This window comes from Electrona antarctica, assembly GCF_951216825.1.
Source record: "Electrona antarctica genome assembly, chromosome: 12".
Lineage (NCBI taxonomy): Eukaryota > Metazoa > Chordata > Actinopteri > Myctophiformes > Myctophidae > Electrona > Electrona antarctica.
Window position 1 is genome coordinate 53,278,437 of NC_136793.1, and position 13,450 is coordinate 53,291,886.

Here is a 13,450-nt window from a genome sequence, read left to right on the forward strand (position 1 = left end):
ATAATTCGGTGCGTCCCACCGGGAGGGACGCGCACCCAATAAATCCCACCTAATTCCAATCTTCATCATAGGCCAAAAATCCGAGTTGGGCTGCCACTATCTATCTGACCAATTGGAGTGCTCCTTGAAATGCAGCATACATGCCGGAGGTTCTCAATAGATAACGTTGAGATTGCGTGCACAGGTGCCGGTTTGCGGTTTCATGTAAATCAATTCCCAACAGATACCCCCTGATTTCAGTTCATTCAACGTCTTCTTGTGTGTTAGCTGGTGAGACGCACTATACAGTATAGTGATTAGTGAGACAGATATACTTCACCTGGCCCGTGCCAGTATTGCACGCCGAGAACAGCTGACATTACAAGCTCACATTGCGTCACTGTTGCGGCCGCTGTGAGCTTGAATGTCTGCTGTTCTCGGGCCAATAGGCCTATCTCACAGAATTTCCCCGCCCCCTTAATACGCCCCCTTTCCGCGTTAGTGGTGATAGCGTGACGTCACTCCATAGACACTACATGTTAACAGAGGTAATTTAAGAAGTCTACAACTTTTGTTTTCTCAAGGTAAGGTTTGTTCTATCTGTTCGAGCTGATTTACCATCTTGTTTGCTTCATAATAATATTGGTCGGTCACATTTTTACATTAGAAAATGTACTTAGATTCTCCAGAGAAAAAGACGTGTAAATGCTAATGTTAAAGGGTAAGACCACTTTTGTAGAGGTTTGGGTTGTGTAGTTACCTTGCCATGATGTAACTCCAAATGTGGACAAGAAATCAAAAATAATTTCTCCAGTGATTAGAAATTGATAATTCAAAATATGCTCCTCATTGACTTACATTGTACGCTGAAACAGCTCTCAAAGTCACTCTTTTAGTACGTAAACAAACACAAACAAAGTTGTTTCAGACAATATAGAGCAACACCAAAACTCATGTGGTTTTATTTCTTCATAAAAATGTTAACTTCCTGTTGATTTGTCCATTTTTATTCAGAAGAAAACCCGGACTGGATCCATGGATCCGGATCCAGATCTTCATATAGTAAAATCAACAGGAAGTTACCATTTTTATGAAGAAATAAAACCACATGAGTTTTGGTGTTGCTCTATATTGTCTGAAACAACTTTGTTTGTGTTTGTTTACATACTAAAAGAGTGACTTTGAGAGCTGTTTCAGCGTACAATGTAAGTCAATGAAAATTATCAATTTCTAATCACTGGAGAAATTATTTTTGATTTCTTGTCCACATTTGGAGTTACATCATGGCAAGGTAACTACACAACCCAAACCTCTACAAAAGTGGTCTTACCCTTTAAATGACACCACTATTTACCGGAAGTGGCCGTGGAAAGCGGGCTGTGAGATAGGCCTATTCTCTGCGCGCATCACCTTCGCCTCAAGCAGCCGTTAGGCCTCATTCAGACACACGCAAGACACACTTGTGTCCTGTGTCTTCTGTGTGTCATGGCCAGAGTTGGGTGTAACGAGTAACGGAATATTTCGTTACTGTAATCACACTACTTTGGTCGGTAACGAGTAATATAACGACACTCCTCCTCCAAATTGATAATCACATTACAGTTACTGGTCGCTGTAGCGCTGCAGTTACTCGTTACTTGCGTCATGTGGCTGCTTTCAGCAGTGTTGCTTTGGAGAATAATGCACACAACGGAGATGAGTTGAACATGAACACTAATGGTTGTGCTGGCAACGCACTAGCGGAGTCGCGGACTAGAACATTTCAAACCGGTGTCAGATCAGCAGCAGCACAGCACTTTTTGTTACTGTCATGGACTCGTAGGGTGGCCAGACGTCCGGTTTTAGACCCACCTGTCGTCCTCCCTCCCACCTCAACCTCTGGCTGGACACATCATTGTCCGCTTTTTGTGAATACAGTGCTTGTGTCATAACTGTCATTTACGTCGTCTCGGGATTAAAATCTCCGCAGCGCTGCTCAGTAATATTTGGGTTAATATTTGCCTAGAGAACCTGTGGTACAGTGGTTTTCAACCATTTTCATATCATACCATATATCATACCAAATGGATTTGGTTTCATTTTACACTATCAAGAGTTAAAGATATAAGGGTTAAATATCTAATGAGTGTCCATTTGGTTACCAACTCTCCATCATTTAGCTGGGGACCACCTGGAACACCCTCAAGGCTCACTGGTGTCTGGTGGTCCACGGACCACTGATTGAAAGCCACTGCTGTCACTGTTACATAACATGTACAATGTACTTAAAGAATGAATTAGAAGTTTGCATAGAAAACGTTTTACAAGGTCAAAAGAACCACTGCACTAGACCGTTTTGGAAAGCCCCATTTTGTTTTATTCCTCCACAACCTGGTAAAGAGCATAAAGAAAGATCTTGTGTATGTCCTCCTTATTAGGATTTTAAAGATTTGTTAAGTGGTGGTAAATTATGTGACAATGCATCTCAGGCGATTTTATGGAGTAACGCAAAAGTAATGTAACGAGTAGTGTAACTAAGTTACTTTCTCCAGGGAGTAATCAAGTAAAGTAAGGCATTACCTTTTTCAAAAGTAATGTGTAATATGTATTACTTTTTTGAGTAACGGACCCCAACTCTGGTCATGGCCGCCTCAATGCATTTCCAATGGGAGTCACGTGGTTTGAAGACACAACCTTGTTGCATGGAGGCAGAAGACAGCCATGCAACAAGGTTGTGTCATCAAACCATGTGACTCCCATCGGAAATGCATTGAGGCGGCCATGACACACAGAAGTCACAGGACACAAGTGTGTCTTAGGTGTGAATGAGGCCATTGAGAATCGCTATTATTGTTTACACAAGGTATACATTTCAAGAGCGAGAGATCACAGTAAACATCCACCCTAAACAACCTTCTTCCACACGGGGAGGAAAACAGCCTCTGAAAGTTTGATGTGATGCATTTGTACACGTCAGTGCTGTGACCACTTTTACATTGCATCTAATGAGCGATCGGTTTCTTTTGCCACCGACCTGCGCGCGCATACAGGTTCTGATCAGTGTGACGTTCTCTGGAAATGCGTCGATAGGGCATCCAGAAGGTCAGAGTGTTCCTATCTCAACTCATTTGCTACAGAGAGAGAGAGAGAGAGAGAGAGAGAGAGAGAGAGAGGCCAGGGTGTGGAATTTAGGAGTCTGCCGTAATATTTGTGCTCCAGAGCCAGCCTGTATGTTGTATAAGGCCATGAAGGAGCATGAACCTGGCTGGGGCCACTGCATGCATGGCTGAAAACGTTCCAAAGCCTGTACAAATCTATTGGTATAGAGCAAGACACGCTAACACGGCTGGAGTTAAGCCTAATTAACATGTCCCGCGATTGTCATTTAATACACCCAAAACATACATCAGACGCAAACCAAGCTTGCATTTTGATCAAAAAAGCGATTCCGAGATTCCCACACTCACTCCAGAGAGCCACATTGCATACGGTATTACTGTCATTGTTATAGCAAAAATAGCCGATCTACAAGCTCAAAACGCATCGCAGTGTGGCGCATTTTGAGCTGGTAGATCAGCTATTTTTTGCTATATTTGAAAATATATTTTGAATTTTTTTTTCAAATGCATTTCAAATGCATTTAGTTACAAACTAAATACAAATACATACAATACAGACATAAAAAATACTACATACTGTATATAGACTGAAGTAATTAAAGCGGTCATGTTTGCACGTTTGGAATTGTATCAATAATATATCAGTATTCCGATATTAACCTGCGGGCCACATTAGGTGATGGCCCTCGGGCCGCCAGTTCCTGATTCCGGATCCCGTTCCCATGACACTGACACTACACAGTATCGGTGCAATTTCCACCCGATGATAGCCGAACTTCTTCATCATGGGTCCATTAACCAAATGTATATTCCAAAGTTTTACTCCTCTTTTATCTAAAAACCCTATAAGTTATAAAAGGCATCTCAGAATATCAGAGAAAACTGGCAAGGGACAGTGAAGCGTGCATACGCACTCATGCACGGACGCACGAGCAGACACACACACACACACACACACACACACACACACACACACACACACACACACACACACACACACAGGTTAAATGTGTATGTTTTTATTGGACGAGAATTATCAAGGTCTATACAGACAAAATAATCCACATAATAATGTAATATACGCACCGTAACGCACGCACGCACGCACGCACGCACACACACACGCACTCCCTCCAAGCGTCTAGTATCTACATTATGAGGGATACATAAAACAACACACACACACCTCGAAAAATGAGGCGACCTCCAAATATTGCCACTCCACAATGGTGAGTGAAGTCTCTATATATACTCTTTCATTTAGGTATAAAGTACACATTCACCTGTAAACGCTCAGTTTTTCATGCTTTAGCAAATACACACACAGAAAGTAACTCACGCACGCACACACACACACACACACACACAACACACACACACACACACACACACACACACACACACACACACACACACACACACAGAAACAATTACAAGTTAATACAATCACTTGTGACTACAGTATATACTATATACGAAGGGTTTCATTTCAAAATCTGATACACCTGAACTTGCAAAAATATACAGGTAAAGTTTATGATGGGTGTTTAGCTTACTTACAATTAAAACGATTTGCTTGTGAAATTTAGGTATGATGAAATCATGGAATTGTCTTTTATTCTTTTTTTTAAGGAAAATGTGTTTTTTTTTAACCATTTTGAAATCAAACCCTTCACTATATTGTCCCTTTTCTTCCATAAATGCATCTCTCACAAAGACGCTTGTACGTGTTTCTCGTCATTCTCACACATCCTGCACTCATTTACCTATATACAAACAATTCTGTAAATTGACGGCAAAGTGTCACAAATACCATTCACTCCTTCCTCTGTATTTAGAGGAACTAAGAAACAAAACAACAACACAAACAACAACAACAACGACACGCAAATAAATAAAAAATATAAAGTTTCAATATTTTCTGCCAAAAGGTTCAAGGTGCCACCGCCACCACCAACCAACACACTACAGTGCACTGTCTGTCCTCAGTCAGTGCTGCCCCTTCTCTTTCCCAATGCGTGGAAAGATAGCAGTCCCTTATTGAATATAGCGACACACCTCTAGTGTGATGACGGGCGAAAACCGTGCGGTGACGTCACGGCAGGAAGCTTTAAAGTGCAAGCGAGTGTACTGCTTGGGCATGGAGGGAGAGGGGTGGGGTGCATGGGGGTGGGAGTGGGACGGGGTGCGCGGCGGAGGTCCGGAGGCTGCCAGAGACGTTCTCTCTATGCCACTGGTTCCCATGCAACCACTGGGTCGAACACATTTTCATTGTTTCCTACATTTTAGTTTGTAATTTATTATTTAAAAAAAAACTTTCCTAAAATTAAAAACAAATTTCATTTTTTCCCCTAATAGCCTAATTTCATGAAGAAATCAAAGAAAAATCTATGAAATTCCATAAATTAGAAAACAAATATTAAAAATAGCCGAGCTTTTCACTATAGTTTGGGTCCCGCAAACTTTATTTTTTGGCTATTGAACTAATATGTTTATAGGAACCATGCACTGTATACTTGCTGGGCTGGAGGGAGAGGGGTGGGGTGGGGTGGGGTGGCACAGGGTGGGACGGAGGTCCGGCTTGCCAGAAGAGGGTTCTCTCCATGTCTATGTCATATAGTCTGGCGTGAGAAGAGGGAGAGGTTGTTCCCACCCTCCTGACAGACAGACAGACAGACAGACAGACAGACGGGGCTGTCCCTGGAACGTCCGGCCGTGGTGGAGCGTGGGCGGAGGAGGGCGGAAGACAGAGAGGGTGTCGAGATGATGCTCGGCGCGGTCTAATGCCCATTAAGACCAGGAACGCATCTGTGTCGCCTTATAGCCGTTTAACCACTTTGAAGACATTCTTTTTAAACCTTTAGCTGTTGAAAAATAGCAGATCTACAAGCTAATAGCGCGGCACCGAGTGCCACGTTTCGAGCTTGTAGATCTGCTATTTTTATTTTAATTGTTTTATCATGAAAACGTGTGCAAATACATTATTCTTTCACATGCACGTTTTTAACTCAAATATCTGCTTCTGGGGGTTGGGGTGGGGGGGTCCCTTGAACAACATATTTTCAAGATGGGGGTCGGCGGCCAAATACATGTATACAATTTTGGGGGTCCTTAATAGTTGACCACTGAGTCATAGAAACGTATAGGTTTTCCAGAAAACTGTCATGATTTAGAAGACATTTTGTAGAATGTGGTCTCAGGTCTCAATGGGACTAATGCCCACACGGCGTGCCAAGGCCTCAGGGATGGGCACGAGCCTGATGAGTGATGCTGCGTTCACACGGGCAGATGCAAAGATGCGAAGATTCACGGCACGTTTGTCGCTTTGTATCTTTGTATCCGAGTTTGAAGCCAGTTCATCTTTACTTGTAGCTTTGTATATATCTCTTGCAGCAGGCAACAAACGTCGGATGCGTCTTTGCATCTTCATGTCGCTGCATGGCGCACGTTGACAACGACCGGTCGACCGTATGTCTCTGCATCTGCCCGCGTGAACAGCGCCGCGTGGGGCGTTTCTCAGTGCCTGAAGACGTGGATGTCGTTGTGGAGGCTGACGGAGGGACTGGAGGCGGGCCCGCTGCGGTGGTGGTGGTGCTGGTGACCGCCGGGGCAGCTCTTCTTGCTGCAGCTGCAGCGCTGGATCCACATGACGTTTCGTGAGAATCCCTCGCCGTCGGGGCAGTGGAAGCGCAGGCGCACGGTCCGGGAGAGGGACGGCGCGCAGAAGCGGCCGTCGCCGTCTGCGCAGGCGCCGCAGGCACGCGGGCGGTAGCGCGGCGCCGTGGAGCATCCGGCGAACGAGATGCTGACCGGTTCCCGCGGACGGACGGTTCGCTGGCACTTTTTACCCTTCTGAACGAGAGAGAGAGAGAGAGAGAGAGAGAGAGAGAGAGAGAGAGAGAGATTGAAATAAAGAAAACGAAAACAAATAATCGGACTTCTGAAGCCCGTTATCTGAAGTTCATTATCCAATATCTCAGCAAATATCTGTACGGGACGCGCACAGTATATTGTATAAGGACCTGAGTTACCTAATGCTCTTTGAGAAGAGCAATCATTTTATGAAGTGTTTCTTTGTCAAGTAGTATGGGAATACAATTAATGAATGACATTATTAAGAAGAACTCTTGGCGATGTTTCATTGCACCATACTGTACATAAAGTTATGAATAAATCAGAACAAATAAAAAAAGAATAAAAACACGACAGCGTTTAAAAAATGTGCAGTGTTAAATAAAAACATTTCTTAATTTTAGTCCTCTATCTATATACTAGCCCAAAGTCACTTATAATAAGCAGGCAACACTGCAAACCAGCGCTGCAGGCTAATTTGCATGGGGGAAAAATGATGTTTCGTCGGCCGACTGGTTTGTGCCGATTAAAAATGCTAGTCTGTTGCAATCTGACAGTTTTAAGTAGTCTTTGACTAGTCTGAACAAGACTGTTTGGTGTGGAGTCACCTTAACCTATTCTGTACGGGAACCCTTTTTGGTGTTTTAAGCATTATGTTATACTTTAGCTATTGAAAAATAGCAGATCTACAAGCTCATAGCGCGGCACCGAGTGTGTTTGTGGGGGGTAGAATCGATCTCAGGTCTAAAATGGGTTAATAGTACTGTACCTTGTTGCCAGCTATTGGGGGATGCAGCAGGTCACACAGGCGTATCTGACACAGTCTGGTCTCCCTCACCAGGCGGCAGCCCGCGTTGTTGTTGGTGACCCGGCTGGAGATGCCCATGCCGCAGCTGGTGGAACACTCCGTCCACTCCGTGGTCTGTGGGTAACAGCTGGAGGCTCCGAGGAACACCTCCGCCCTGATGGGGAGAGACACCACCTCTGTGTAGAAGAGAGCACAGAATGATGGTTCAAACTGGGGAGAGAGACACCACCTCTGTGTACTAGAGAGCACAGAATGATGGTTCAAACTGGGGAGAGAGACACCACCTCTGTGTACTAGAGAGCACAGAATGATGGTTCAAACTGGGGAGAGAGACACCACCTCTGTGTACTAGAGAGCACAGAATGATGGTTCAAACTGGGGAGAGAGACACCACCTCTGTGTACTAGAGAGCACAGAATGATGGTTCAAACTGGGGAGAGAGACACCACCTCTGTGTACTAGAGAGCACAGAATGATGGTTCAAACTGGGGAGAGAGACACCACCTCTGTGTACTAGAGAGCACAGAATGATGGTTCAAACTGGGGAGAGAGACACCACCTCTGTGTACTAGAGAGCACAGAATGATGGTTCAAACTGGGGAGAGAGACACCACCTCTGTGTACTAGAGAGCACAGAATGATGGTTCAAACTGGGGAGAGAGACACCACCTCTGTGTACTAGAGAGCACAGAATGATGGTTCAAACTGGGGAGAGAGACACCACCTCTGTGTAGCTAGAGAGCACAGAATGATGGTTCAAACTGGGGAGAGAGACACCACCTCTGTGTAGCTAGAGAGCACAGAATGATGGTTCAAACTGGGGAGAGAGACACCACCTCTGTGTACTAGAGAGCACAGAATGATGGTTCAAACTGGGGAGAGAGACACCACCTCTGTGTAGCTAGAGAGCACAGAATGATGGTTCAAACTGGGGAGAGAGACACCACCTCTGTGTACTAGAGAGCACAGAATGATGGTTCAAACTGGGGAGAGAGACACCACCTCTGTGTACTAGAGAGCACAGAATGATGGTTCAAACTGGGGAGAGAGACACCACAGGGGGATTATTCATTATGTGGGTTTAAAATATGTTAAATAAAATATGACATGTACAAAGGATAGGCATCAGTAAGCTTTGAGCTTCAGCCTATATGCCTTTTCGATCAACTATAAGAGAATGTGAATATTTTAGGTAATGATTTATGTTACACTGTTGAATTGATCGAAATAAACTAAACTAAACTAAACCACCTCTGTGTAGAAGAGAGCACAGAATGATGGTTCAAAGATTGTAATCAGTGGACCCTGGATATACTGTGTTGTATCTGTCCCAGTCTACATCTCCATCTTTTCTCTGTCTCCATAGTTTTTACATCGCAATGCACATTGATTGATTGATTGATTGATTGATTGATTGATTGATTGAAGCATTTATTAACAGTTTGGAGAATTACAGTGCATTTCAAGCACAACTCAATGCAAAAACTGTTAACTGTGGACGACACCATAAAGCATTACACTTGTTTACAATAGGGTCCACCCTTTTCAATTCATCAGAACATGTACATCCAACCATTTTGTATAGATTAGTGCTCAATTAATGCTCATACCCATGTTAAGTCGTGCATGGACACATTTTTATTTTTCCAACTTTTCATCCAACATTTTTCAAATAAAATCGAATCATTCCCATGAATACATTAAAAAAGTAAAGAACATTTAAGAAGTAGTGAAAATAGCACATCCACAAGCTCACAACGTGTCGCAAGGCTTATAGATCTGCTATTTTCACAGTGTCGGGCAAATGTCTAATTTCTATTGAGCTATAAAAAAAAAACGTTAGTGGATGGATATACTGCAGGTATATCAGACACGCTACACTAGCAAAGCATATCGCAGCATGCTGCTGACTGCTGAGTGCTGACAGACACGCGTATAGTTTTACCTCTAAAGGTGACTCCAGTGCTGGCCTGGTAGTGGCGCTGTGGCTGGGCCTGGTGGTGGAGCAGCCAGGGGCTGATGTGGTTGTTGTTGGGGAGCAGCAGCGGCGGCGAAGGGTCTGGCATGAGGGAGGACGCGCCGCGCGTCTGCGTCGGCCCTTCCTCCTCCTCCTCCTCCGGTTCCTCGCTGATGTGGTTGTCGTCGTCGCACACCCACTCCTTGCAGCACGGCACCGCCGAGGATCTCCGTCCTCCTCCTCCTCCTCCTCGCCACGGAGGAGGAGGCCTCCTGGCCAGCCGGGGGCGGGCGCAGCGCCAGTCTGGCAGCGGTACCTGGTTTTGATTTTAGTTTTAGTCATATGGGCAGTATTATGCGTGTCTTAAATACCAGGTCTTATTACTTAACTTAAGACCTGGAGGCGTGATCAATGCCATTTGGCTATTCTGAGTGGCCAAACAGCATTGACCACGCCTCCAGGTCTTACATTAAGTCATAAGACCTGGTACTTAAGACACGCATAATCAGTCATGATAGTCTCTTGAATAGTTTCCATTTAGTTTTAGTCACGTTGTAGTCACCCAGAATGTTCTAGTGTTAGTCTAGTTGTAGTGGACTAGATATCATAAGATTTTAGTCGACTAAATCTACAGTTGATTTAGTCGACTAAAATGTAGTTTGGTGGGCGTTGATGCCGTCGTAATGACTGTTTTTACACTTGCTGAAAATAGCCGATTGGCTATTTTCAGCATGCAACCAAGTGTAAAATGACTTATACTGCATCTCTTGTCCACTATAGTCCCTTCCTAACATTTTAGTCTAGTTTCTATCTGTTGACGAAATTGTCGATACATTTAGCTTATAGTTTTAGTCATAATAGCTTAGTTTTAATTTAGTTTCCATTTAGCTTTCGTCAGTGGAAACAGGTATAGTCGACGAACATTTTTCGTCTTAGTTTTTAGTCGACAGAAACACCACTGACCTGGTGGGGGCACAGGGGCATGCAGCCCACCACGCCGTCCATGCAGCTGCACTGGTGCTGGCAGCTTGGCTGGAAGTCCTCCCCGTGTTGGTACATGCGCCCGTTGAACTCGCAGGGCAGGCCCTGGGCCTCCGCTGGAGGAAGCGTGGGGAGATAGCATGAGAAAACTGTGCGTGCACGGGTTGGACTTCATACATTATTTGACTAAGATAGCTGCTGGCTGCTGCTGCCCTTGTTGTGCTGTCCAAGTGCATTGTAAAATCCCGTAACTTGCCAATTGACCGCATTGTCATTTGGAAAACTATACAGCCTTGACGACCTTAGGGCCTGGGGGCGTATGTGCAAAGGCTAAACGTATGTAATTTAGAATAGATAGCATTTTATGTAGACATATAGCACTCTATAGTGTATATACTCATAGTTTCATTGTACAGCTTTGATCCTTGATGACTATTTCTATATGTATTTGATGTATTACCATGTGTTGTTCTTGCTTACTGTAAATCGCTCTGGATTAAGAGCGTCTGCTAAAATGCCTGCATTGCAAATTGTGCATTTTTTGTGTGCACACAAGGGACGACAAAATTCTAACTCTGAATACAAGGCCAATTAAGGAGGCGGCTCATTTCTTGTTTCATTCTGATTTCATTTTTCTGGCTAATAATCTACTGCAGCCGCAGAAGACCGGGTTGGCTGGCTTCTTAGTGTATACCTCGACACAGGCCTCTCCGAGGGTCTCCTCCGGCCCCCAGGTGGCAGTGTAGCCCCTTGATGTGGTCGCAGGGCTCGGCGGCACTGCAGTCCTGGTTGAACTGCTTGGCGCACACCTTGCAGCAGCCGCACTCATCTGTCACCCAGCTGACTCCGGGCGCGCACGAGGGCTGCTCCCCACAGGAGCACTGGGCCGGACAGCGGCTCTCTGCCTGAGAGAGAGAGAGAGAGAGGGTGGTTTCATTTGAAGGACCCCCGCTTTGGTATATCCGTTAGGCCAGGGGGCAACTTTGACCCATTTAGACCTGAGGATGATTCTACAAATGTTGAAAAATCTAAATCATGACAGTTTTCTGAAAAACCCATATTTCTGTGTCAGTGGTTCTCAAACATTTTCATGTCAGGGACCCCAGAATGATTTGTAATTGACCGTCTACCCCCATCTGAAAATATGTTCCCCCAGAAGCAAAGGTTTGAGTTAAAAACGTTCGCTCTGAAAGAATATACATTCAAAGATTTGCACCACATTTTCACGACTTTTCAAAGATAGCAGACCTACAAGCTCATAGCGCGCCACTCGTTGGCGCGCTATGAGCTTGTAGATCTGCTATGTTTCAATAGCTAAAGTATAACTTAATGCTAAAAACACCAAAAGGGGTTCCTGGACAGAATGGGTTGACGATGGAGAGGGCCACAATATTTCCACACTCACTCCAGATGGGCCACATTGCATGATACTGTCGTATAGCAAAACATTGCCGATCTACAGGCTCAAAACGCGTTTCAGTGTAGATCAGCTATTTTTGCCTATTATTTGAATTTAAATCCTGAATAATTATTTTGCTATTTTTGAATTGGAATCCTGAAAAGCAACATTTATTATTATTTAATTTCAAATTCCTTTCAAATGCCTAATAATTATTAGTCTTGTTAACTTTATGAACTAAATACAAAAATACATTTTAATAATACTCATTAAGCTACTAATGTATGTATCCTGGCATTTACCTAAGGGCTGCACTAAGTGAAGGTGAGGGCCACATGTGCCCCCAGTTGCCCATGTATGCGTTAGTTAGGCCACAGACCCCCCCCATAACATGCAGTAATATTGGAACCAAATTAATCAGTAAAGGTTTATTTGATTCCATTTGTACACTCTCTGAGTTACATATCTCCAAGGGTCCCTTTTTTTGTTCTTATAACTTCTTCTACCTATCAATACTTTAGCATGTGTACCCCCCTGGAACTGCCTCAAGAACCCCTGGGGGACCCCACTTTGAGTAGAGGAGCGGTTAAGACAGATCAGAGACCATGCAGTCATCATGAGATATAGCTGGCAGATTATCGTGATTTAAGTGGGATGTGGGATGATGCAGTGAGTACAATATCTTGGAATAATATAACAAAGCTACACACAATTCACTTTCAAATACAATCAACTTATTTGCAACAAGCAACATGGGTATACAACACAGAGAGAGAGAGAGAATGCAAATAGCTGCGGGCAACTTACCACCACTGCAGTAGCACTGGAGAAGATAAACAGCGTTGGAAGGATCTGTTGCAAAATTACAAGGAAAAACATCCTGGATGTAAAAAAAATAAAAATAGAAATTACTTTGAAAAGTGAAAAAGAGATGGAAATCTCCAGTAACTGGAGCTGTTGAGAGACACCACCGTCCCGAGAGTCCCAGTCCAAAAAAGGAGTGTCAAGTGTTGTCCTGTAGTGAGACGTACTATATCCACACTAGTCAGCCGTTGGTCCGGTCCGTGCACTGAGAGGTGCACCAGTCTAACGGTCCTCTCTGCTCTCCTATACTGCACAGTCTGTTGGTCTCAGCCTGCTACAGGGTCGACACAACTCGGCTCCACTTCATAGAGAGGTTCCCCCGACGGGGGCCTGTACTTATAGACGCATGCAGGCCCCCCCCCCCCCCCCCTTGTGACATCATCACCCGCTCTCAGTCCTCTCTCTCTCTCCTGCAGAGGGGCCGAGAGGGAGAAGTGTCCAGAGGGAGGGAGTGGAGGGAGGGAGGGTGCATGTTGTGCACAGGGTGGGTTGGTTAGTGTGAAAAACTCACC

General features: G+C 44.5%; 1 protein-coding gene across 1 annotated transcript; it reads right to left on the minus strand.

The window, feature by feature from the left end:
• Window positions 1–6,017: 6,017 nt before the first annotated feature.
• ccn1l2 (cellular communication network factor 1, like 2) lies at window positions 6,018–13,194 on the minus strand. The gene is made up of 6 exons (XM_079516357.1): window positions 12,882–13,194; window positions 11,370–11,580; window positions 10,658–10,791; window positions 9,683–10,010; window positions 7,699–7,913; window positions 6,018–6,929 (listed from the first exon to the last, which is right to left on the minus strand). The coding sequence occupies exons 1-6, from the start codon at window positions 12,951–12,953 to the stop codon at window positions 6,594–6,596; spliced, it is 1,296 nt and encodes a 431-aa protein (XP_079372483.1). The 5' UTR covers window positions 12,954–13,194; the 3' UTR covers window positions 6,018–6,593.
• Window positions 13,195–13,450: the final 256 nt, after the last annotated feature.

What these genes read in the sequence shown, in the direction of transcription:
- ccn1l2 (XM_079516357.1), bottom strand. Translation starts at nt 12,953, where the DNA reads ATGTTTTTCCTTGTAATTTTGCAACAGATCCTTCCAACGCTGTTTATC. An exon ending in CCAGTGCTACTGCAGTGGTG is followed by an intron (nt 11,581 to 12,881) that starts GTAAGTTGCCCG and finishes TCTCTCTCTCAG; the next exon opens with GCAGAGAGCCGCTGTCCGGC. An exon ending in TCGGAGAGGCCTGTGTCGAG is followed by an intron (nt 10,792 to 11,369) that starts GTATACACTAAG and finishes CGCTTCCTCCAG; the next exon opens with CGGAGGCCCAGGGCCTGCCC.